At 36.8% G+C, this 27246-nt stretch overlaps 1 protein-coding gene across 15 annotated transcripts in view; it reads right to left on the bottom strand.

The window, feature by feature from the left end:
* The window catches only part of SCMH1 (Scm polycomb group protein homolog 1), a 189845-nt gene that overhangs the window by 118565 nt on the left and 44034 nt on the right, over positions 1-27246 (bottom strand). For 6 of the 15 annotated variants that reach the window (XM_033836969.2, XM_033836948.2, XM_033836984.2 and 3 more), the window contains exons 3-5: positions 14595-14663; positions 14132-14155; positions 5364-5434 (exon numbers count right to left, since the gene is read on the bottom strand). In XM_033836969.2, the coding sequence (XP_033692860.1) occupies positions 5364-5434; positions 14132-14155; positions 14595-14663 (164 nt within the window). Of the gene's footprint in view, positions 1-5363; positions 5435-6348; positions 6492-13030; positions 13229-14131; positions 14156-14594; positions 14664-18966; positions 19097-27246 lie in introns of those variants that run through there. The other 9 variants (XM_073791299.1, XM_019938012.3, XM_073791333.1 and 6 more) reach the window with 7 other exon arrangements.

Raw genomic sequence — 27246 nt, 5'->3', positions numbered from 1 at the left:
ATGAAAGTTCCATTTATTCCACATCCTTGCCACTATTAGGTATGGTCAGTCTTTTTTTTTGAGTGATATTTAAACAAATGTATAGAGATATCTCATTGTGATTTTACTTTGTATTTCCCTAATGAAATAGTATTGACCATCAATTCACTTATTTGCCACTGATTTATTTTCTTTTGTGTTTGTTCTGGTCTTTCAATCTGCATTGCTTTTATTTCTTTTTTTGGCCTGGTGACATTGGTACTACAGCAATGAATAGAAGTGGTAAGGGCAGACATCCTTATCTTGTTCCTGACCTGAAGGGAAAACATTTACTCTTTCACCATTAAGTATGCTATTACTAGACTTTTCACAGATACCCTTTAAAGTTTAGGATTTAGGAAATTCCCTTCTATTTCTTGTTTGTTGAGTTTTTATTAGTAATGGACATTGGATGTTTTTAGATACTTTTTCTGCATCTATTGTGATGATCATAATTTTTCTTCATTAGTGTGTTCATATGGTGCATTATATTGATTGGTTTTTGAATGTTAAATCAATCTTGCATTATAGAAATTAAAACCCACTTGGTCATGAATTATTTTTATATATCGTTGGATTCAATTTCTTAAACTTTTGTATAACTGACTCCCTTTGCTATACACCTGAAACCAACACAACATTGTAAATCAACTATATGCCAATAAAATTTTAAAAAAAAATCAAGATATAATAGCAGAAAAAGGTAAGGATGTTTGATGCTGAGAGAATAAAAATTGAAACTGAAAAAATTTTTGTTTAGAATTTTTACATGTATTTTCATATGGGATGTTGCTTTGTAGTTTTCTTTCCTTTCAATGTCTTTGCCTGGTTTTGGTATCAGAGTAATGCTTATCACATAGAATGAGCTGGGAGGTATTCCTTTCTCTTAACCTTTCTGGAAGAGTCTGTGTAGAATTTGCATTACTTTTTCCTTAAATGTTTGGAACAACTCACCAGCAAAGTTACCTAGGCCTGGAATTTTCTTTGTGGGGAAGTTTTTAACTACAAATTCAACTTCTGTAACAGAAATAGTGCTATTCAGATTTTCTACCTTCTTGAGTGAGCTTTGGTAATTTGTGTCATTCATAAGAATTATCTGTTTCATCTAACTTGTCAATTTTTTTTTTTTTTTTCCAGTACGCAGGCCTCTCACTGTTGTGGCCTCTCCCATTGCGGAGCACAGGCTCTGGACGCACAGGCTCAGCTGCCATGGCTCACGGGCCCAGCCACTCTGCGGCACGTGGGATCTTCCCGGACCGGGGCACGAACCCGTGTCCCCTGCATCGGCAGGCGGACTCTCAACCACTGTGCCACCAGGGAAGCCCTAACTTGTCAAATTTTAAAGGCATAAATTTGTTCCTAATATTCCTTTACTACCCTTCTAATATACGTAGAATTAATACTGATGTTATTTCTTTCAGTTCTGGTATTAGTAATTTGTGTTTTCTTTTATTGATTAATCTATCTAGAGATTTATCACTTTTACTGATCATTGCAAAGAACCAGCTTTTGGTTTCAATAATTTTCTGTTGTTTTTCTGTTTTTCATTTCATTGACTTATGCTCTAATTTTTATTATTTTCTTGCTCTTTTCAAAAATTATTTTTAGGGCTTCCCTGGTGGCGCAGTGGTTGAGAGTCTGCCTGCCGATGCATGGGAAACGGGTTCGTGCCCCAGTCCAGGAAGATCCCACATGCCGCGGAGTGGCTGGGCCTGTGAGCCATGGCCGCTGAGCCTGCACGTCTGGAGCCTGTGCTCCGCAATGGGAGAGGCCACAGCAGTGAGAGGCACGTGTAACGCAAATATATATATATATATATATTTTTAAAAAATAATTATTTTTATTACTTTCTGTTTTTTCCCCCTAGTTTTTTAAAGTGGAAGATGAGGTCACTAAATTAAACTTCTCTTCTAATATAGGCATTTAGTGCTATAAGTTTCCCTCAAAGTACTGCTTTAGCAGTGTCCCAGATTCTGAAATGCTCTGCTTTCATTTCGTTTAGTTGAAAATACTTTCTAATATCCCTTTTTGTGTTTCTAAATATCCATGAGATGTTTAGAAAGGTGTTAGTTTCCAAATATTTGGAGATTTTCTAGGTAACTTTCTGCTATTGATTTTTAATTTAATTCCAGTGTAATCAAAGAACATACTTTGTATTACTTAAATCCTTTTAAATTTATCAAGCCTTATTTTATGGTCTAGAATATGGTCTAACTTGGTAAATGCTCTGTATGCACTTGAAAAGAATGTATATTCTGTTACTGGGGAGTGTTCTATATATATCAATTAGGTTAAGTTGGTTGATAGCATTGCTCAAGTCTACTATATACTTGCTGATTTTCTATTTGTTCTTTAATTATAGAGAGCCCTATAGACAAATTTTAGATTTCTCTCTCCTTACAGTTCTATCATTTTTTGCTTCGTGTAAGGACTGTGTGACCCCTTTTCATGATGAAATTATTGTATTTATACCTGATAATATCCTTTGCCTCTGGAATATACTTTGACATCAATATGCCATTTCAGCCTTATTATGGCTTAATGTCAGCATGGTAAAATTTTCCATTCTTTTACTTTTAAACTATTTGTGTCTTTATATTTAAAGCATAATTTCTTGCAGGCAGTATATAATTGGGTCTTACTTTTTAGCCAATGTGACAACCTCAGCTTGTTAACTGGGCCATTTAGACCATTTATCAATAGATTATTGATATGGCTGGACTTAAAATCCACCATCTTGCTATTTGTTTTCTATTATTTTAGTGGTTGCTTTGGGGTTTAAACATATTTAAATTATCAGTCTATCTTCAAGTAATTTTATACTACTTCATGCATAAGAATTTTATAATAGTATACTTAAGATTTCTCCCCTCTTGGCTTTTATGCTATTGTTATTATACATTTTACTAATACATGTTATCACCTCTACAACACAATGTTATTATCATTGTTTATACAGTCAATTATCTTTACAGAGACTTAATAAGAACATCTTAAGTATTTACCCTTGTAATTACAATTTCTAGTGACTTTCATTCCTTTGTGTAGATCTGTAATTCTATCTGGTAACATTTTCCTTCTGCAAGATGGACTTCGTTTAACATTTCTTATAGTGAGTCTGCTAGTGATGAATTCCTTCAGTTTTTGTGTGTCTGAAAGTATCTCTATTTGGCTTTCATTTTTGGAAGATATTTTTGCTGGATATAGAATTCTGGGTTGACAGTTTTTCTTCTGACACTTTGAAGACGTTACTCAACTTTCTTCTTGTTTGCATTGTTTATGACAAGAAAATATAATGTCATTCTTATCTTGGTTCCCCTGTATATAAGGTGTCTTTTTTCCTCTGGCTGCTTTTAAGATGTTCTCTATCCCTAGTTTTGATAATTTATGACATGCCTTAGTATAGTTTTCTTCTTGTTTCTTTTTTTTAGGGGATCATTTAACTTCTTGAATCTGTGGATTTACAGTTTTCCTCAATTGTGGAATATTTTTTGCCCTTTTATATTCAAGTACTTTTTCAGTCCCCCATCTCTTCTCTCCTTTGGGCACTCCAATTACATGGTCTATGAAGTTATCCCATGCCTCACTCATCTCTTTTTCATCTTTTTAAAATTCTTTTTTCTCTTTGTGTTTCATTTTGGATATCTTCTATTGCTAAGTTTTCACATTTATTAATCTTGTTTTCTACCATTAACTGTTTCCCATCTAGTGTATTTTTCATTTTGCACATAGTGGTTCAATGTGAGTCTTTTTATATCTTCCGTTTCTCTGCTTAACTTTCAACCATATGGAACACAATTAAAATAATTAATTGTTTTAATGTTTTTATCTGCTATTCTAAGATTTGTATAGGTTCTGTTTCAATTGATTGACTATTCTGTTCATTATTAGTTATGCTTTCCTGCCTCCTTACATGCCTGATTATCTTTGACTGGATGCCAGACACTGTGACTTTTACCTGTTAGGTGCTGGATATTTTTGCATTCCCTTCTTGTGCTGTGTTCCTAGATGCAGTTACGTTACTGGGAAATAATTTGATCATTTTGAGTCTTGCTTTTAGTTTGTTAGGCAGGTTCAGAGCATGCTAATCCTGAGGTTAATCATTTCCCACTACTGAGCAGGATCTTCCCAAGTATTCCACCCAATGTCACATGAATTATGAGATTTTCCAGTCTAGCTGGTGGGATCAGGTACTATTCCCAGTCCTGTGTGAACACCAGGCTCTATCCTTTTACTATCCTTCTAATCCTTTCAGACGGTTTTTCCCTTGGCTTGGATGCTCACATGCATATACTGAACAATGGTACTTTGATGGACACTTGAAGGGGGGTTTCCACAGTTTTCTTTCTGTGCAGCTTTCTCCTCTCTGGTACTCTGTTCTGAAAATTCTAGTCTCCCTGGGCTCTCAGTTCCATCTCCTAAACTTAGGGAATCTCCCAGGCTCAACGTGGGTTCCCCTTCCCTGGGCCATGGTCTCAAAACTATCTTAAGGCACTAAATATAAGGGGGATCAACTCATTTGTTTTCCATCTCTCAGAGATCACTGTGCTTGGCTGCCTGATCTTCAGTAACTTGAAAACCATTATTTAATATATTTTGTCTTTTTAAATCATTTCAGGTGGGAGTATGAATTTAGTCCCTGTTATTTCAAATGAGCAAAAGTCTTAAATTTGTACTTTTATTTATTTTATTTAGAGCATAGACAAAATTAAAATTCAAAGTGAAACATTGACAGTTTGTGGAAATAATGATTGAATACTAAAGGGAGGGAGATATAAACAACTTCCTGATGCGTAGCTCTATTTAGCAACAGTACACCTCTTTGTTTACTAGCCTATCACGTACTGATATAGTCAACATCATCTGTACATTGTAAGGGGCACTTAATCCTATGTAGGAAGCTCTGAATGTCCTCTGATGAGGTCCTAACACACTCCCCCATGGGATTCAGTGCCAGTATCCTTATGGAAAGATAAGATTGTGGCAGGGGAGTTGAATACAGAGATATGAATACTGCTCCACTTTCAAGAATTGTCTAAGGGCCATAACTCTGTTTCCTATCTGCCTGAACTAATAGCTGCAGTAAAAATTAGTGACTGTTTTCAGTAACACAGAATAGCCTCAAGGAGGTGAAGAGATGGAGAAGGTGTTACTTGGGATGAAGTTGGGGAGAATGTCTAAAACTCACACTGAGTTTTGAGTCTTGAGTTGTATTCTTCCCATAGGATTTTATTCTGGGGACTTCAGGTGAGAAGCCCAAGGGCTCCCACCTCATGTTTTGCGTGTTTAAGGACCAGAAAAGACTACTTGCCTCCCACCTACTAAAGATGTTGAGAATCAATTACCTGCTTGAAGCAATGGACAGGCGCTGGGACTGAACATGTTTCTTTTAGGTATTTGTCCCAGGTAAAATGACCTGTAAAGGAAATAGAAATCTCTATCACAGTCAACCTCCTAAAAAATGCTTTCAGGTTGTAACCTACACTAAACATTAGGCTATTTTCAGACTCGTCTGGAGCATAAGAAAACTTATTTTGCCCTGTTTGGGCTCAAAGGAGTATTAAGGGGAAGAATCAAGGTGACCTGAGTGGATCATTTTAGATCAATGTTTTTAAATCACAGTCTAAGATGACCTGAGGTGTTTTTCATGTTAGTCCCTAAAGTGATCCATAATGCTAGAGCAAGTCATACCAGTGTCTCAAAGAAGTATCCAGGAAGCTCATGGAAAACAGAACAGGAGAGGCAGAAAGTGGGTGAGGAGATTCCTTCTGAACAATCTGACTCCTGTCAAGGTTCCTTATTGCCATCAAATGATTGCTTTTAACACCTAATGTGGTTGAATCCTACCATCTCAGATCAGAAAGAATAAAGAAGAGACTATCTTGAGACATTGGGTAAGACGAGTTGTTGAGGGCAGGAAAAGCCAGAATGAGTGAGATTATACTTGAATACTCACTCTAAAAACTGTTTCTCTCTCACCCACCCCTAACCCATTCCTATCCCTGCCACTGTCGCATTGCTCTGAGGTGCAAAATGACAAAGATCTGTTAATTTAGAGAAAAGTAGATACTCAGAAGCATTTCTGATGACAGTAACTAAGAATAGGTTGGGAAATTTACAGAATCTTTTAGCCTCTTGAAGTGGCCTTAGGGCCTCTCAAAGTTTGAGGAACACTGTGCTAGAGAAACAATCTTTAAGGTGACACTTATTGGGGTCAGGGAAAACATTTTAAGGGATAGGCTATTAAAGACATATCTTACTGGACCACAAAAGATTACCAAGTTCTTTATTAAAGGTTAAATCAGTTACGAATCTCCCTCTAATACCCACCTAGAGGTGACCCCATGATGGAGCAGGGAAGGTCCCAGAGACTCTCACAAGCTAAAACACTGTAGCAAACCAGCATTTCTTGAAGCTTCCTCTGCAGTGGAGCAGCACAGGGCCCCTTTGGGCCATGCAAAAAGCACTAGATGCTGGGAATAAAAACGAGTCACTGAATGATGAAATCTAAATCACTGCAAAGATGATGCCAAGACTTTATACTCTATTGACTTTATAGCTTCTGTTTTAAAACTGGTTCCTTTCCCACCATCCTAACCAAGCCAAATAGATTTGGCCAGAAATCACAGTCAGTTCTGAACTATTTCATGCACTCGCCAATGATTAATCATCTTGAATAGACAGTTAGCCCATAGGGTAAATGAGATGGGTATTTCCTGGAGTCAAGATTAAAGAGCTTATCAGAATTTAATAAAGCGTTTGCTCTTAGCTGAGATGGCTCTAAAGCAAAGACTGAATACTTTCATCACTATTGGCTGTTAGAAAAAGAAAACATTAAAAATTATTTTTCCATTCTTACAAATAAATAAGTCAAATAGTAAGTCTTGGGTTTGACTAGACTGCAGCTCTTGAACTCTGGCATCTATAGCAGCACTGCCCACTAAAACCTTCTGTGATAATAGAAATGTTCTGTATCTGTGCTGACCAATAAGGTAGCCACTAGACACATGTCACTACTGAACACTTGAAATGTGGCTAGTGTGAGTGAGGAATTAAATTTTAAATGTTATTTAATTTTAACTAATTTAAATTTAAATACCTACATGTGGGTAACAGCTACTGTATAAGGAAAGTGCAGGAAGAGGTTTGGTCAGTCCTGGGTTGCTTGTATAAGTTTGCGTTCTGACCAAAAGCATCCAAAAGACTTTGGCTTTAGGAATTATAGCAGCATCGGGATACCAAAATAATTAGGGTATGAATTATAGTTCTCTATTACACATATCAATTATGGAAACCAATCCCTATTATATAGGTAAGAAATCTCACATCTTCTACCATTTAGGGAGCACCCTATTACCAACTGAATGAAAAGGAATCTCTTTGTTAAAAGCAGTTCACCCCCTGTTGAGGGTTCACTTGCTTGAACCATACCTAGATTAGTACTTTTCTTAAATTTGATTCTTAGGCTATTTATAGCTTAGTCCCTTATTATCAGGTAAATTGCCAAATAATTTTTATTGACTCAATAAGAATATCTGAGCACCTATTATAGTGTCCCATAATGAAGCCAAACATGTCTACCACATCACCAAGCACTAAAATATCACAAAAGAAATAGGACAGGCAATAAAATATAGATCAGGGGTTGGCAAATTTTCTTTAAAGGGCAGACAGAAAAAATTTTATGCTTTTTGGGCCATTCAGTCTCTGTCACAAATACTCAACCTGTACGTTGCAGCATGAAAACAGCCATAGACAATATGTAATTGAATGAGCATGACTGCATTCCACTAAAACTTTATTTATAAAAACTGGCAGTGGGTTGCATTTGGTCCCCAAATAGTTGTTTGCCAACCCCTAAGATATAATATTGATTCTCAAATGCTACTTACTATCAAAATATCCTAAATAATTTTTCTTTAAATACAGTTCTGAGACCCATCTTCAGAGGTCCTCATTCAGTAGTCTCTGAGTGTGGTCTGAGAATCTGTATTTTCAAAGGCTCCCTACGTAGTACTGATTAACTTCTATGCCTAGAAACTAATAGTGTAATTGAAAGAATGATATTGAGAGTCAGAAGATGCTGGTTAAAGCCTTGTTTCTATAACTAACCATCTTGAATAAATTACTTAATCCTTCCAAGCATCAGTTTACTCATCTGAAAGACAGAGACAATATCCCACAAGATTGTACACACACTCATTCATTCAATAAATATTTATTAAACTCCTTCTAAGTGCAAAAGCACTGTGTTAAATGTTAGGGGAACAAGATAGACATGGTTCCGAAATTCATGGAGCCTGCAGTTTAGAGATAAACAGTAGTATTAAATAAATAATAACACAAAGAATCTGGCACAATTATGATAAATTTAAGTTAATGAGGTAGTACAGGTTGCCCTGAGAATGCAGAACAGGGAAATCTAATCCATACTTGGGTCAAGGATTATTGTGAAGATTAACATTATTAACTGATATTTTATAATTTACAGAGTGATTTCAATTATTCATTCAACTGATGTTTGAGTATCCTCTATGTGCCAGACACTTTTTCTAAGTGCTAGGATAAGGCAGGAGGTCCCTACCCTCATGGAATTTACATTCTGGTGCATGATGAGGCACAATTAATACACAAACAACTAAATAAGGTAATAAGTGATAAGTACTTGAAGGAAATAAAATAATGTGATGTGACAGATAGAGACTGGGAACCCTCTTAGGTGGTGAAGTTATGGACAGATGCTCTACACAGGAAACATCTGAGCTGACACCTTACAGATGAGAGAAAGCCAGTCATCTCATTTGTATGGCTGAATAATGCTTATGAAAGTGTTTTATAAACTATAACAAACATACCACATGATAGTTACATTTATTATTAGGAAATAAGATCCCTGCCTGAGGAGACTTACAAGCTGCATAGAAGTACCTTAAAAAATTAGAAGTCCCCTAAAATGTAAAGCACAAGAGATCCAGCAGCTGAACGCATTAATCCCTTTCTCTAATATTCACTCATTCAACACATATTTATTGTGCAACTACTACTATATGCCAAGCCCAGTTCTAGGCACAGGTGATACAGTGAAGAACAAAACAGCCAAAATCTCTGCCCACATGGAGCTTACATTGTAAAGGGGAAGAGAGACAATAAATAAATAAATAAATAAATAAATACAATTCAATTGGTCCAGAAGGTAACAGGGACACCAGATAATAACTGTACAGTTTCTGGCCCTTTTCAAATAAAGAAAAAATAAAGCAAGGTAAGAGGGAAAAAGAGAGTGTGTGTGCTGTTTTAAGCAGGATGGTCAAGAAAGGCATCTTGATGAGGTGATATAAAAGCTGAGATGTGAATGGTCCCTCTAGCCTCTGCTTAAATAATTCCAATGATGAGAAACTCATTATTTGGCTATGGTTCAATAGCACAAATGGATAGATTTTTAACCGTCAGAATCAGCCAAAGTCTGCCATCTTCTAACCTTTACCCACTGGTCCTAGACATAATATATCTAATCCCCTAAATATGTCCCAAATCCCTCAACTGCTCCTAATTTAACATGGTTATGTCAGGCACCTCCATTCATGCTGGCTATTGTTCTGTCCACATTCCTCTACAAGAACTCTACTTTGTTCCACCTAAAGTGTGGAACCCAAATTCTTAAGAGCAGTAAAGACAATCATAGTCTTTAGATCAGAAATTGGACTCCAAGATTACTGCCTGAAAAGTGGTCCATTGTTTATGTGCACTATAATTTACATAACAAAAGTATTTGTTAAATACTATTGATGGTCATTTAAGTGTTTTCTAATTTTTTTTTTTTTTTTTTTGCCGTACATTGCGGAGCACAGGCTCCGGACTCACAGGCTCAGCGGCCATGGCTCACGGGCCCAGCCGCTCCACGGCATGTGGGATCTTCCCAGACCGGGGCACGAACCCGTGTCCCCTGCATCGGCAGGCGGACTCTCAACCACTGCGCCACCAGGGAAGCCCCACTGTTTTCTAATTTTTGATGTGCACCTTTGTGTACATATCGTTAACATCTTTAAGATTATGTCCTTAGGGCAAATTCCTAAGAGTGGGATTAATGGTCAAAGAGTATGCATATTTTATGTTTTGATACAACAGAATTCCTACCAATAGTGCATCAGAGTATGTTTCTTATATCCTTGCTAAAACTGTTTTAACAATTTCTATAATTTTGATAATCTTATCAGTGCAAAAACAAAACACTGTTACACTTATATTTGCAATTCTTTGACTACTAATACAGTTGAAGATCTTTTTAGCCTTATTAGTTTATATTGTTTTTGCCATTTTTCACTGAGGTATTCTTTTGTTTTCTCACAGATTCTAAGAGTTCTTTGTAGATTGAAGATATATTAGTCCTTTGTCATATATGTTGAAGACACTTGTCTCAGTCTGATAGGATTTGCCCTTAAATTTCTCAGTCTTTTATTTTATGACTTCTTGATTTCATATCATGCTTTCCTCACTTCAGTATTATAAAAATAGTAACCCATGTTTTCTTCTAGGATTTCTAAAGTTTCTTTTTTTTACATTTAAATGTTTGATCTATTTGGAATTTATTTTGTGAGACAAATGAGGCAAAGATACAGCTTTCCTTTTCACTTTTGTTCAATAAATGTGCTTCAAATTCACTTATTGAACAAATCATCTTCTCCCCACGGATTTGAAATGTCACCTTGATTATATTAATTTCTTATATACACTTGGATCTATTTCTAGACTCTGTATTCTGTTCCTCTCATCAGTTACTCTCTTCCAGCACCAGGAGCACTTTGTTTCATATAATTTTACAATCAATTTAAATAGAGCAAGTCCTTTTCATAACCCTCAACACTAGGTTTTCTTGGCACTTTCAAATGATTACTTAGTTTTGGCATAACCAGCACTAACAAAACCCAGTTATCCTAAAATGTCCAAAGCTAAGTTTATAAGATATACAGTAGTTCATCCTTAAAACACGGTCCATAGGCCTTTTAGTTCAATAGCCTGACGTTTTTTAATGGATCATCTAAAGATAAAACACCAAGCCAAAAAAAGAATTTTTACTTTACCTGTCTTCCCAAAACAAATCCCACCATTCCCAATCTCTTATAACATCCTATTCACACTTTTATTTCCATACTCTCTACATCATATTATCATAATTATTTATGTAAGGTCTTTATGGATTGAGGATATCTTTTATGAACTTTAAAAAATCTTCACTGTTTAACCCAGTGCCTGAAACTTAATAGAGGCGCCATAAAAGTTTGAAAAGTGAGTGAATGAAAAGAAGCAAACCAGTAATAGTCCTACTCTTTTCTGGACGAGTAACATCACATCACACCTGGGAAATTAAATGTTCTGGGAGCTATACTTCGAGAGGGATAGAACAAAGCAAAGCCTAAATGGTGACCTAAGTGATGAAGAGACACAAAACCATGTCACATGAGGACCAGCTGAAGGAATAATGAACATTTAGCGTGAATAAGAAAGCAAAGTCTCATCCATCCATCCAACAAATATTTATATTGTGTATCAAAGCACTGTGCTGGAGATACAACCATGATCAAAATACTGTTCTTGCCCTCATAGAGCTTCAATCTATTGAGGGATAGAGATTAAACAGCCGACTGTAATAAACTGGGGTAAGTGCTACCCTTGGAGATGGAGTGTGCTATAGGAGGGTTTGTGGAAGGATTCCCACAGGAAGTAACCGCTAAGCTTCTGGTTAAAGTGTAAAAGGATAAGCGGGGAGTCAGCCAAAGAGAGAGGGAATTCTTTTGTTGTTGTTTCAGACAGAGAGAAAAGCATGTATGGAGGCCCCGAAGTGAGAAAAAGCAGTTCTAAACCTGAATCTTTTGGTATGGCTACTGGGTAGATAAAGACAGTTTAGAAAAGAGGTTGTCGATAAGAGCAGTGTTCAGGTTTCGGAGAGTCTCACATACTACACTACTGAGAAGAGGAAGCACAAAAGGGTTTGTGGGAGGAGTCACTCTGTCTGCAGTGTGAAGAACGGATTCGAGGAGGGTAAGGCTGCAGGCAGAAGACTAGTTAGGAAGATTTTCTAATAATCTAGGTATGAGGTGATGGTTGCTTGAACTAGGAAAAGTAACAGAGTGGCAGTGAGAAAGCAGTCCTTAGAGCTGCTTTCAAATAACTAGAGGCCAGTGAGTGAAAAACCAGCTAAACCTATACCGTAAGGCTCTAAAAGTTATAGGAAGGACTAATAGAATTGACAAAGAAACAGATTTTGGCCCAATAAATATCTGTCTAAATATGAAGTGAGTTGCTTGGGGAGTTTAAGACAAGATATTTTACAAGAAACACAAAATGCTGGATTTTGAAATGTTGAGTCAAGTTGGATTATTTTAAGGCCTCTTCCAAACTCTGAGATTCTAAAAATCTACTGAATTTTCTTTCAGTTTGGTATTTGGGACTACTCTCTATGCTTGATGGACAAAATGAAATATGCAAGATTAATTTACCAGAGGCTATGCCTGGCTGTGCTACCTCTACTCTCACAAGGAAAAACATACTTTCAAATTTTAGTATCACTTTATGTACTTCATGTTGAATTGAGTATCCACTTTTCACAATTCCCTGTCAACAGAATATGTTGTTCACAACATACCTTAAATGTCACTGAACTAGAATTGTTATTATCGTTCACATTAGCAACAAACCCCAAAACAGCAGCAGCTATCACTGAGTGCCTTCTGTTTGCCTGCACCATGCCATACTATGTTCAATATTTCCCCTGTTAAGTATAACCTGAAAAGTAGGTTTAAGTAAGATGGGTTTTATTTAGGCTCAGAAAGATTAAGCATCTTTCCTGAAGTCACAAAACTGGTAAGTGGGGAAAAGGAATTTGAACCAAGGCCTGTCTGATTCTTATGTCCATGCTTTTTACCACACACCAGTACCTTAGAAAGCTTGAGGAAAGTTTTAAGGAATTATAAAAAGTGACTATCATTTATTGTTTATCAAGTGTCAGGCCCTTTACCTGCATTATTTCATTTCATTCATTTCTTCAGCTCATATTCATAGAATGCTTCACTTCAAAGAATGTCACAAGATTTGACTTAAAGTCTGAGGATAGTCGCTGAACAAATGAAAATAATAATCCTCCAAAGTTGAAAAGTATTTGAGAGTTTTTAAGATGTTTTCACATCCATTAGCTCATGTAATCTTCTTAACAACCCTGTGAAGTAGGTAGAATGGGATTATTATCCCCATTTACAAATCAGAAAACCAAGGATTAGTGTCACAAAGTTACTAAGTGGCAAAGTTGGCTTTCCTTGTCTAGTGTTCTACTACTTTACGTTACCTTCTTTGTCAGTGGGCAATGAAAGTAATATGTTACTGGAAGAAAAGGAAAGAGGGAGCAAACAGAAAATGATAATAATAGGGCTGAACACAGGAAGTTGCAATAACAAAATATATAACAATACTTCAACAGAAGTTAATGAAGGTATCAGGATATTAATATTTAAGGAACATGCGGAATTTTAAAGGACTCTAAGAAGTTAAGACTGACATTTATATAGGAACCCTGAAAGCTGATTGAGAAATATTAACATTAGTTTCATTTCTAAAATCCTAGTGCGGAAGTACACTATTCAGGGATGAAAACCAAATGCAGTATCAGTCTGACTCCTGTTGTTTGATATTTTAATATTTCAGTTTTTATGTAGTTAAAAAATTTAGAAAATCTTTAGGTTTAATTTCAGTTCAATATATCTCATGAATAATTTCTTTTGGGAAAATCCCAACAAATTCTGATTTATGGACAATGGGGGTTTGTTTTAGCTCTGGATTTAGTGAATTAAGAAGTAACTTCCAGTTTGGTTCAGTTCCCATTCCTTCTTGTACTCATGTAATTAACCACCTCTCTCCCTTTTTGTTAGCGTGGCCTGTGGCCTCCTGATAAGGAGAGTTTGTCATGACAGCAAAGATGAATTATGTGGGCTCATTAGGCAGACAAGAGCACAGGATTCACTAGTTCATGAGACAGAGACACATGGAATTCTTTACCTAGTTACAATCTAATCCCTGGCTTAGTAATTCCCCATATTTAACAGAAACACACAAAAAAATATCTTACCTAGCTCCAGGATGTCAGTAGCTTCTATTAAAGAAAAAAATGTTACAGCATAAGTCATCATGACAAACACACCAAAATGACAGAACAGTGAAGTTCTGGGGTAAAATAGGGCTTGAGAGTTTGTGTAGTTCAATCCTCTCATTTTAAAAGATACTCAGTTCATTACTAGTAGTTATGGAAGTACACCACCCAATTCTGCCTTACTCTTAAAAACGATGGAAATCCAGAGAGGATAAACAACTGTTCTTAAAGCTATGAAGCTAATTTGAGATTGCCTGGACTCAGAATCTAAATTTCCTGATTTCACGCTCAACACAAAGCATATTGCGTTTGACAGGTACCTCTACAAACTATATTTGCTTTAACCAGTGAGTTCTTGGTACACTCAGACCTCTAAAAACAAAGGTTTTATGGTAAGAGATGTCAAATTAAATTTTTCCATGCTAAATAGATTTATTCTTACCTTGATATTGGGATGCTGACTCTGATAGGTGACCATATTTATGTTTTCTAACATCATTCCAGTCTATTACTGCAGGAAGAGAGAAAACAGTCATGTAGAAAGAAAGTACAAGATTCAATACTTCTCCAATTCAGCAGTATGTTGCAATAGGTTTTGATAAAATAATCAACTTCTGAGATTCTAGTCTAAGGAAATAATCCAAAATACAAAAAGAGGTTTTATTTAAAAAGCTTTAATATTGTTTATAATAACAAAAAAATTGGGGTGGAGGGGGCACCTAAATGTTCAAAACAGAAGACTGATTAGGATATTGCAATACATTTGTCACTTGACAAAGTATTTTGCAGCTGTTACATTTTTACAAAGCCTAAACAATAAAATGGGAAAATGTTTAAGTTATAACATTATCTGGTAAAATATGGGATCAAAAATTATATTCAAGGAATAATCACAATTATGTAAAAAACTGAAACCAAACAACGCCTATGTTACGGACTGAATTGTGTCCCCCCCAAAATTCATATTGAAGTTCTCATTCCTCAGTACCTCAGAACGTGACTGTATTTGGAGGTAGGGTCTATAAAGAAGTAATTAAGTTAAAATGAGATCTAAATTTAGGGTGGGCCCTAATCCAATATGACTGGTGTCCTCATAAGAAGAGGAAATTTGGACAGAGACAATGATAGAGAAAAGACTATGTGAAGACATAGGGAGAAGACAGACATTTACAAGCCAAGGAGAAAAAACCAACCCTGCTGAACCTTGATCTTGGACGTGTAGCCTCCAGAACTTTAAGAAAATAAATTTCTGTTGTTTAAATGACCCAATCTGTAGCCTTTGTTATGGAAGGTCTAGCAAACTTAACACAACCCTAAAAAGTTATCGCCAGGAAAAAAAAACAAAAGTAAACACAGCAAATATAAACAAATGGTTATCTTTGGATGGTGGTACTGTTTTTCTCCCCTTTCTCACCTCAAATATTTTCAAATTTTCTATACAGAGTATATATTACTTCTATACCTTTTCCTTGTTTGAAAATTTAGATTCACCTACTGACCCCACCACTTTCTCACCATTATTTACCCATCATGTTTTCACTTCTCTTCTTACCCAGCTCAGTTTCCATGGTTCCTCACTAAAATCACTCCATGGCAAATACTCTTAACTCCTTCCCACCTCTTTTTTTTTTGTGAAACTTGCCTAGTAAAGCCTCAACCCTATCTCTGGTTAAAACCACTTATCCACCTATATCATGCCTAGTCCAATAGCTCACGAGTGCTAAAGAAAAACAAGTGCAAGCTTACTGGTCTCACCTTAAACTCATGGCTACAATTCTCAAATGCTACTTACTTAACACTGTCCAGAAATCAAGCCACATTTCCCTACTATGTTTGCTTTTCTCCTTTCCAAAAAAATAAATTCATATATTTTTCTCTCTCCTCATGCTACAAATATTCCCTCCTTCACCTTCACTCTTAGGGGATGACGTTAATTCAGCGTTCACTGAGAAAACAAAAATAATATGAACCTTCTATATGCCATTCATTTCAGGAAGATTCAGACTTGATCTTGTTTAGTGGTATATCCCCAAGCATAGTATAGAAGCAGGTGCTCAGTTAATATCTGGTGAAGGAATGAATCTACTTATTCATCATTCTTTCTGATTTTTCTTCTGCTGCTGTGGATGAAGCGTCTCTGTTTTTAATCAACAGTCCACCCTACAATTTTTCTCCAGATCCCATTTCCTCTCATCCTCTTAAGGACTTTGCAAGTATTTCACTTCTAACAGAGCGTTTGCATCAGTATTCTTACTGCTCCATCATCTCCTATCAAAACAAACACACAAAAACCCCAAACAAACATGCTCTCGCCCAACATTCTCTTAATTCCACTTATATGCTTCCTGCTATATCTTTCAATTTCTCTGCTCTCCTTCATGGGAAATTAAGAGTCGTCTTAAAGGCAATAAGTTATTGCCTCCTCGCTTACTCACATTATGTCTTCATTCAAATAGGGTTTTACTGCTCACCACTCCACTGTGATTTCTTCCAAATTCATATTTCCAGCACTGGCCTCTTCTTGGAATTCTATGCTTAACATATATGTACAACTACCTTTAGGCCACCTCTACATGGTTATCAATCAGATATTTCAAATTTAACATGGCTGAAACAGAACCCTATCTCTTGCCAAGCTGTTCTCCTTTTTGTCTTCCCCAAACCAGGAGATGGCATCTCCATCACCTAGCTCCTCAAGCTAAAAATCCTTGAAATTATCCTTGATGTCTCTATTTCCTCTACACTCAAATTCAATCCATCAGTAGTTTCTGTCGGGCCATATCCCAAATCCATCCACTGCTCTTAATTTCACCACTCACACTCTAGTTTAAGTCACTATTATCTCTTATCTGGACTGTTACAACAGCCTGCTAACTTGTATTCCTGCTTCTACTCTTGCCCTATTCCAACCTATTCTCCACAGAAAAGTCAGAGTGAGCATTTTAAAACACACGACAGATAATGTCATTTATCTGCTTAAGGACCTCAAATAACTTCCCACTGAGTGAAGGGTACCTTACAAAGCTAGGCAGGATCTGGCTACTGCCATTTCTGTGATCTTGTCTGTTATGACTTTTCCCTTTTCCACTACACTCTAGTCACACTGGCCAGTGTCCCACTCCAAGTGTTTGCATTTTCTCCTGGTGTGATGTCGCCAGTCTTTCTAGTAAACTGTTAATGTTTGTTCTTCTCTAAATCATGAATAAAGATTACAAACTTGATCAGGCTTAAAAATTGCTGACAGAGACAAAAGATATTAGGGTATCATAACTGAATTTGTGTTTAAAATTTTTCATAATTATTTTAGGTAAGGAAAGAAATGATGCCGTGAAACACTATGTCAGACCTGCTCTGTCCAACATGGTAGCCACTCGCCATATGCAGCTGCTGAGCACTTGAAATGTGGCTAGTGTCATTAAGGAAGTAAATTTAATTTTGCTTTAATTTTTATTAACTTAAATTCAAAAATTGACATTTGGTGCAGTTATTGGGAAAATTTTTTAAGTGTGTTTGGAACAAAACTGGGTATGAGAATCTAGTTTTTCAACGATAGATTTTTTTGAAATCTAAATACAGATCAAGTATTTCTGATAAAACTTTAGTGTCTGAATTGACATTTACCGTAACTGTAAAACATATACCAGACTCTGAAGACTGAGTATTAAAAAGGGAATACAAAATAGCTCATTATGTATTTTTATATTGGTTACATGTCAAAATAGTATTTTAGATATAGTAGATTAAATAAAATATATTACTAAAATTAAATCCCCCCTTATTTTTTCACCTTTTGCAATGTGGCTATTAGAAAAATCTAAATTACATATGTGACTTACATTGTATTACTATTGGACAGTGCCATGTTGTCCAACTGTAGTTCAATGTGGCTGCAGCTGAAGGCATGCCAAGTGTATGATAAGAAAAGTGAAATGTGGTCAATGTCAGTGGCTATAATTTTTACTATATCTGAGAAAGCAGATCTACAAGCAAGAAGCCAATGGGCAAGAAGCAGAGGTGAGGGATGGAGGAGAGAATACACTAATGGCTCATGGGATCTTGGTTCTGGAGGCTCATTAAACCGTTGTTTTCCACATGGCTTGGTTGTTCAACCTGCTTAGTAATTAAAAGAATTCTAACTATTTCAGATGTAGAGGTAGAAGAAAAGGCTTTACAGAAAATATGATTTTGTGTCAAGTGGAAGAGCAAGCTTGATTTAATCTCAGACAAAACAAGTCATCCCACCTAAGTAAAAACCAAGTAAGGGTTAAGACACAACAAACTAGAAAACTGTGCTTAAACATAAAGAGATCTTATCTTTAAAGATTTCTGATAAGGTTCTTAGTTTCTACAATACTAAAATTTTATTTAGAATCTAAACCCTGACGTTTGTAAGGTAGTTTTCTACTAAATTCAACTAATACTAGTAAAAAAGTGACTATAAAAAAGGGAAGAATGCATACCTTCCAGAAATGACAAGTTTTAATGACATTTAAGAAATATAATACAAAATGTCTAGCACAGTGCCTAACACAGAGAACAAATTCATTAAATAATAAGTTTTCCTTTCTTTCCTTTCTTAATAATAATCTCTAGTCTGGCTGAACTGTTATAGAAATATTTTTAGGTATTTAAAAAGCAAAACTTCCAACCTCCTCTCACAACCTTGAAAACTGATGCTAATGACAAAAAAGACATCATGGTTAAAAGAAAAAGATAACGAGTGACATAATTAGTAGTGAGGAATTCCTTAAATTCACTCCTTGCCAAGTCTCTTAACCCCTCTTACCTCCAGGATGGGGTAAAAATATACTTACCGCTAGGTTGCATAGTCAATGGACTAAAAACTGGTCAGGGAGTTAAGAGGTTTGGGATTTACCCCTGGATCCACCAATACCTTGCTCTGACCTCTGACAAGTCAGTTTCTCTGTATGTTAATTTCTCCATCTGTAAAATGGGAGTGGGAGGAAGGGGGACACTTATTACCCTGTAAAGGACTGAGACTTTACTGGTACTAACAAATTGGACTACATTATAAGAAAAGTAGGACATTTAGATATAATGTTTTTGCTTATTAGAATATCTCAGGGTTGGATAGTACTTTATGCTAAGTACCACAGGTTAAATTGAACTAAGCCTCAATATTCACAGAAATAAAAAATATAGATATTTGAGAATGGACTTGAGGATATGGGGAGGGGGAAGGGTAAGATGTGACAAAGCGCAAGAGAGGCATGGACATATATACACTACCAAATGTAAGGTAGATAGCTAGTGGGAAGCAGCCGCATAGCACAGGGAGATCTGCTTGGTGCTTTGTGACCGCCTGGAGGGGTGGGATAGGGAGGGTGGGAGGGAGGGAGACGCAAGAGGGAAGAGATATGGGAACATATGTATATGTATAACTGATTCACTTTGCTATAAAGCAGAAACTAACACACCATTGTAAAGCAATTATACTCCAATAAAGATGTAAAAAAAAAAAAAAGAAATAAAAAATACAGATATTTGCCACATTTGGTCCCATGCGAATACCAAATTTCCAACTAACCAGGTTAGGCCAAAAAATCAAAAGATACTAAAAATACATTAACACCGCGTTATAAACTGAATTACATACCACCCCCGCAAATTTGTATATTGAAGTCCTAATCCCCCAGTGTGACTGTATTTGGAGACAGGACTTTTAAGGAGGTAACTAAGGTAAAATGAGGTCATAAGGGTGGGGCCCTAATCTGATAGAACTGGTGTGCTAATGAAAAGGAAGCGTACAAGAGATTGACTGGTCTCTGTCTCTGTCTCTCAACCACCCCTGCCACCAACACATACAGAGAAAATGGTCAGGTGAGGACATAGCCAGAAAGCCAGAAGGTGCTCTGTCTATAAGCCGAGGAGGGAAGTCTCACCAGAAACCAACCCCGCTGGCATATTGATCTTGGACTTCTAGCCTCAGGAGCTGTGAGCAAATAAGTTTCTGTTGTTTAAACCACCCCACTTGTGGTATTTTGTTATGGCAGTCCAAACACACTAATACACATGGTCATAGGACAAATGAAGCTATAGCAGTTCTTTAAGAGTACCTCATATAACACTATTCAGTTTTCAAGTTGTCCTAAAGAATCCTCACTCTTCCTTTTACTACAGTCTGACTGGTGGTAAAATAGAGCATAACAAAATAAAAACAACAAAAGAAAACCAAACTGGAAGTTAAAATTTTATCCTGTTTTGAATTGCAAGACTATTTTCCCTTGACGATTTTAGGCAAGTTGTTAATTGCATTGAACCTGTGTTTTCTAAATCAGTAAAGTAGGGATGCTCATCCCAATGCTACTTGCTTCACTAGGTTGCTGTGAAGAGCAAATGAAAAAATGGCTTTAAAAGTGCATAATAAAGATAACAGGGATCATTAAAGGAAAACTTGCTGTTTACTACCTTTCTCAGAGGGAAAGCTCAGATCCTGACTTATACAATGTATGTACTTACAAAAAGGACATAGGACATTAGAACCTCCTGTTACTAGTTAGCCCCTATGGATTCTCATATTCACATATGGATTCTCTAGTAATTCGCTAGAATTACTTCTGCTCTGTCCTTTCTCCCTTTGGCCTCCTCTTCTGCAGACTGGGACCTTTAAAAACTTTGGTAATGCATTCTTCTCAGGAGAAGTAAAAGTGCCTGTATTTATTCCAAAAGACAGTTAATGACACTAAGGGGCTAGAGTAAGAAGAGTAACCTGAATCCTTAAAATGGATGTGTCTGGAGCACTGAAACATTTAAGAGAGTAATCTCTGGAATTCTAGAAAATATACCCTCTTTGATTTCTAAGAAAAGAGTACAAGAGCATATTCTAGTAATATCTAAAGTAATGCTGTCCAATAGAACTTTCTGTGATGATGGAAGTGTTCTATATCTGTGTCATCCAATTGGTAGCCACTAGCCACATGGGGCTATTCAGCACTTGAAATATGGCTAGTGTGACTAAAGAGTTGCATTTTTAATTGTACTTAGTGCTCCCTAAACGTAAATAGACACATGGGGCCAGTGGCTACTGTATTGGGTAGTGCAAATCTACAGAACATAAAGACTCCGGTATTTCTGGAAACACTTGATGGAAAGATAACATGTAGTAGAAAAATCTACAAGGCCATGGAAGCATCCTTTCAAAATGTGATAAAACAAGCACAATAGAGCATCCCCCCAAGCAAGGAAAAGTCAAAAAAATTCTTCATATATTATATTAAGAAAAAACTTAGTTGTAAATTATCATTGTATATTAACAACAGTAATAATACTAATTATTAACATTATATAGCTATTATTTTTAAGTGTTTACTACGTACCAGATATCGTGCTAAGTATTTCAATAACACCATCTTGTTGAATCCTCACTAGTATGATACCACTTAGTATGGTATCATTGCCCCTTTTTACTAATGAGGAAATAATATTCAGAGAGGTTGAATAACTTTCTGAAAGGTTACAGTCAGTAGAAAGGCCAGGATTTGAACCTGAACTATGTTCTTAACTACACTGCCTTCTCCTCAAAAGCAAAACAAAACAAAAGCAAAAAAAACTAACAAAGATAAATCTTAACAAATGCTTCTAACATAAAATAGCCCAGCTTGGACAGTCTACCCATTTTCCTACAGCAAAACTGAAGCACTGATGCTTATGAGCTTGATCTGGATGCTGAATAATATGAGGCATATCTGGGATTTAACGAGGTGAAACTAGATTAAGTGGAGGACGTCCATAGGTGCCATGTTTCAAATATTCATAGAGCTTGGAAAATGTAAAAGAACTAATGCAGGCTTACATGCACATACTAATGAGACAGTGGGGATAGGCAGGAAGGGAAGAAGGGAACAGGGAAGGAGGAATGTTTCCCTCAGAAATGAAAACTGGAAAACAGAAAAATCAAACGTACTTCTGAAAATGCACTAAGACAAGACAGAACTGCATCAGTGGTAGAGAGCAACTGTGGTTTTAATAAACCATAATCCTATGCTGAGAAGCAGAGATCAAAACAGAAAAGCTGGAAGCAGAACACCTGTCCCACTGTGGTCACGGAGGACAAGCTACAGGGGAGGCAGGAGACAGAAAAGGGACTGGTCTGGGTTGTGCCACTGATTAGCCATGCCCTCTTATGAGAAAGTATTCCTAGTGCCTCTCAGCTGATTCTCTGCCTCCAGCTCTTCTTCATTTACTTTTACTCCATTCGGAGATAACGGTGTTGAGATGGTGATATTCCTCTGGGATGATCTGCCAGAAGAAGGGGGAAAGGAAGCAAGCCAGGCAATCCCTTTCTCAAAGACAGCAATAAATCCTGTCTTGTGCATGTAGCAGATGTGAACAAAGAAGATGGAACAGATTTCTTCTTAGTGATCATCCCTACCCCCATTCCCTCTATAGCAATTATATATCTCTGCATTTGCACACAGAGAGAAGAACCCCAGAGAACATCAATATTCCTTTAACAAGCAAAACTGCTAGCAATGAATGGCTAATGAAAATGCAGAAAAGCCATAACTCCCTTTTGTCTTACAGGTAATCCTACTAGACTTCAACTATGTATAATGTTAACCTTTCCAGGGGGTGTGATCCAGGACACAGAAGAAGCTAACGTTTTTAGAATGCTTCTGGCTCATGTTTCTTGAACAGGGAAGAAGTTTAGTGGTACCAACGGTGTCACATCATACCTCCTGGCAGACATATATGGATCTGATATCATGAAATAAAGAATGTGCCACCATCATCACCACCATCGTCATTCCAGTCAATATTGGGAATGAAGCAGATGACAGTATGGGATCTCCTACTCTGCCAGTTAGAACACTTTGAAGGTAGAGCTTTATGTTCCAACTGAGGTCCTAGACTCTGAATAAGATACAGGCATACAATCTCATTTAAAGGAAAGCAACAAGGATACTGAGGGTTTAAGAAACTGAGGAGGTTTAACTAGGAGAAGAGAAGACTCAGGGGAAACAGGAAAGTTGTTTGCAAATATCTGGAGCATTCTCATGTAGAGAAGAGATTTGCTTTGCTTGCTCAATTACCCCAAGGGAGAGAACTAGGATCAGTGGGTGGAACCTATAGGTAGACAGGTTTCAGCTCATTACTAGGAGGAACTTGCTGGCAGTCGGAGGTAATCAACAGTGGAATGAACTCTCTGGGAAGGGAAGGTATGAATCTGCCATCATTGAGGGCATAGGAGTAGAAGTAAGATAATCTCTTGGTGGAAATACTAAATCATGAGAAGGAGGAGGGAGGCTGGACTAGGTAACCTTTAAAGGTCCTGCCCAAATCTGACAGCCTATAATTTTATGGGGGTATGGAGCTCCTGCTTTCATCATTACAACACTGTGCAACTTTAGGTTTGCAGCATAGACAGTGTACATATCTACATTACCAACTTTCTCTCTGAAGGCTTACAGAAGAGTGATGGGGGGGCAGAAGAAATAACAACAATATCAGTACCATCACCATGATCTTATTTCCCTTCTGCATCTTCATCTACCATATACTTGGCACTGTGGCAGGCACTTTATATACTTTATCGCTAATCTTTAAGAGTCCAGCTAGGCTATTGTGAGACTCTGAGCTGGTAAGATATCGTCTTTGGTTTTTATTTTCCTCATTTGGAAAAGGAAGGGGTTGAACTTTGCTATTCATTAAAGGGAACATTAAGGTCCCCTTTAATTTCCTTTATACTATGAGTCTGAAGGGGAAGTAGCACTAGGGACCCAGCTCAATTATTTCCTCCCTATGCACCACAGCTTAACCTGGCAGATACTATGAAACATCTTCCTTCTTTGGAATAATGAACAATGTGTGCCACCTTCATTTTACACAGTAAATATAGTAGTGAAAGGTTAAGTGTAAACAGAATTTTTAATAAAAATTAAGTACATTTTGAACACACCAAAATGGTTAGTTAAAAGAAATCTTTAAAAAAATAAGTTCAATGTTTGCTGCAAAGTAACTTGTTCTATAAATTTGGATTTTATATTTTGGATTTTCTCTTATCACTTTGTCCTCCACTCAGTCTGTTGGGGTAATCAGTCTGTTGGTATGAACACAGAAGTATAGGTTTGAAAGGAATATTAAAAGTCATTTAGCTCAATGCCTTCTCCTCTCCCTGCCTCTAACTCCACTAACCCTAGCCAATGCTTGAATCTTCTTTCTAACATCCCTACCAAGTCTTTGCTTACTCTTCTAGTGATGAAGATCCCACATCTCCCCCGGAAGTTCCTTCCATTCTTGGCAGTGGACCTTGGCTTTAGGGACGTGATTCTCAATTTTTTTTCTATCTCAGCAACCATGAGGGAATCCCAGAACACTTCCATCCATAACAGTAGTTTCACATACATCCAAATTTTAATAGAGGTTCTCTCTAGAGAGCAAGATGGTGATGGGAGGGAAACTTTCTCTTTGGTGTACTTCTGTTGGTAATTTTTTTACACTGCATATATATTACTTTAATACATACATGCATACGTTTTTGAAAAGTGGTCCAAGGGGGTAAATCTTTATCACAGTAGTGATGGGGGTTGGACAGGAACAAGTTCCCCTACAGGAACAACACAGAATGAGAGGCAATGGGGTGTTACGATTTGACACCTCCATCGGCTGTTAATATACTCAGGTGTAGAGTGGGCACTGAATTGACTGTAATATACTTGTTGTGGGGAGGGTGAATGCCCTCTAGCTCCTTGAAAACCATTGCTAATCTCTATCTCAACTGAGTAAGCCAGCTCTTCAGGCATTTTAAGACAGCTTTCATGTGTGCAAGGAAAGTTAACTGCCTTCTGGCCTCACCAAAGTTAAACTCAATGACTAACAGTATAACATGTCTCACTGTGTAATGAATCTGCCTCTTTTTCCCTGCCATTCCGCTGAATCAATAGCACACTCTTCTACTTGGACCCTCTGCCTTCCAGTATTATTCTTCTATAGTCCGTTCATTTTCTCTTTATCATGATGGGAGAGCACACTTCCTAATTACTAAGACTAGTTACCTTACTCCAAGCTTATGGTTGTTTTTTACCAAATATCCCCAGATTTCCCTCCTCTACTATGAAGACTCTGCAGACAGACTGCTTGAGTTCAGATTTGGTTCTCTCATTTACTAGTTGTATAACCTTGGCTAAGTAACTTTAATCCCCCGTGCCTCAGTTTCCTCATCTGCAAAATAAAGACAACAGCAGCAATTAGCTTATACAGTTGCAGAAGTTTAACTAGGATACATATAAAAGCACATAGAACAGTACCTGGCATACAGTGGATGCTCAAATCAATATTAATTTGTACTGCTGCTTCCTTCTCCTTCATCAGCATCATCATCATGCCCTACTACTACTTAGGAAACTTTCTTACTATAGGCCCAGAGTGTTTACTTGACAACTTCTTTTCATTAGATTTCTATGTTTCCTCTTTCTCAATCCAAAGCATTCTTGACATTTCATCTCTTCAACACAGTTCTCTCTGACAAACTGGATTACAGTCAAACTTTCCCACTTGGCATTCCTACTACTATGGCTGTTTTTGTTGCATTATGATGCACACTCATGCTTCATCAATTCACATTCCTCTTCTTTTCATACCTCTATTCAAAACCTATCTTCTAGAGCAGGGAGTAGAAAACTTTCTGTAAAGAGCCAGATAGTAAATATTTTCAGTTTTATGGGACATATGCTTTCTGCTACAACTACTCATCTCTGCCATTGTAGCATGAAAGTAGCCATACACATTAACAAATGAACACGGCTATATTCCAGTAAACCTTTATTTACAAAAACAGGCAGCCAGCAGGATTTGGCCTATGGGCCATAGTTTACTGATCCCTGATCTAGAGGAATCCTTCCCTAAATAACTCCGCCTGGCTGTGATCATTCCACTATTCTACTTCAAGTATGTACTATATTCATTTACAAGTAGTTATAAACTTCTGAGTATTTTTTACGTGGTCAGTCTCCCACTTAGATTAGTGTACAGATCCTTTAAGGAAAGCTGTTATTTCATTCATTAAACAAAACGTAGCTAAGCCTAGGAGTAACACTGAGTGTTAAGAACATGAAGACAAATAAGTCCCAGTCTATGCTCACAAAGAACTCACAGATTAGTAGGATAGACAGCAACTCAAATACACTATCATAATACAATGTGATTTTTGCTATAAGAGAGATTTGCTACACAAAGTGCTCTGAGAAAAGAGAAAGGAATGATTGCCTTTGCTTGGGGAGAGGAGGAAAGCTTCACAGAGGACATGAAGTTAAGCTAGGATTGTCAGAAGAAAGATGAATAGGCATTTGAGGCAAAGGGAATATAGTACTTAAGACATGGAAATGGCCCATGTGTTTGGACAACAGCCAGCAGCTGCTGTAGAAGGAAAGTGGTAGGGTAAGCTACAGAGACAAATGACAGGAACTAAGGAAGATGAGAATACAAAGGTAAGTACCAGCAAACAAAGAGCCTCATTTGCCATAATAAGACAATGGTATGTACACAATAAGGAGTCTGGTATCATCCCAAAGATTATATTTAAACATTCAATATCAAGATCTGATTTATTAATTATATTTTACACCCATAAAGGGGTTTTAACTTTTTCATATATTATTTTAACTTTTACATATATTATTTCCAATGTTCACAGAGCATCCAAACTTACATATCTACTAAATTCTGACTAATGATATGAACTAAATAATCTAAATAATGATTATGAACTTGTGATGTAGTGAGAAGGGTAAGATTTAGAAGCAAAAGATTCAGGACTAAATCTTGCAGTTTATAGTAACAACATTCGGAATAAGTCTCTTAACCCTTCATTGTTTCCATAAAAGAGGAATAGCAACAGTCCCTATTTCAAAAGCTTACAGTAAAGACTATTTGAAATAATTACATGAAGAGTACTTTGCAAACTATAAAAGAGTTGTATAAATGATGTGCAGGATTTGTGAAAATTGCAGGGTAAGTTGGCAAGAAAGGGTGAGATTTTTTTATTTACTCAAACAGCTTGTTGTGACACATACACTCACACACAGCCTGACAGAAGGTAACTCTCCATTTCTATTACATATAAGAACAGGTTCTGA

This window comes from Tursiops truncatus, chromosome 1 (assembly GCF_011762595.2).
Source record: "Tursiops truncatus isolate mTurTru1 chromosome 1, mTurTru1.mat.Y, whole genome shotgun sequence".
Taxonomy (NCBI): Eukaryota; Metazoa; Chordata; class Mammalia; order Artiodactyla; family Delphinidae; genus Tursiops; species Tursiops truncatus.
The sequence above is the reverse complement of the archived record's forward strand: the minus strand, read 5'-3'. Positions and strand labels throughout refer to the sequence as shown.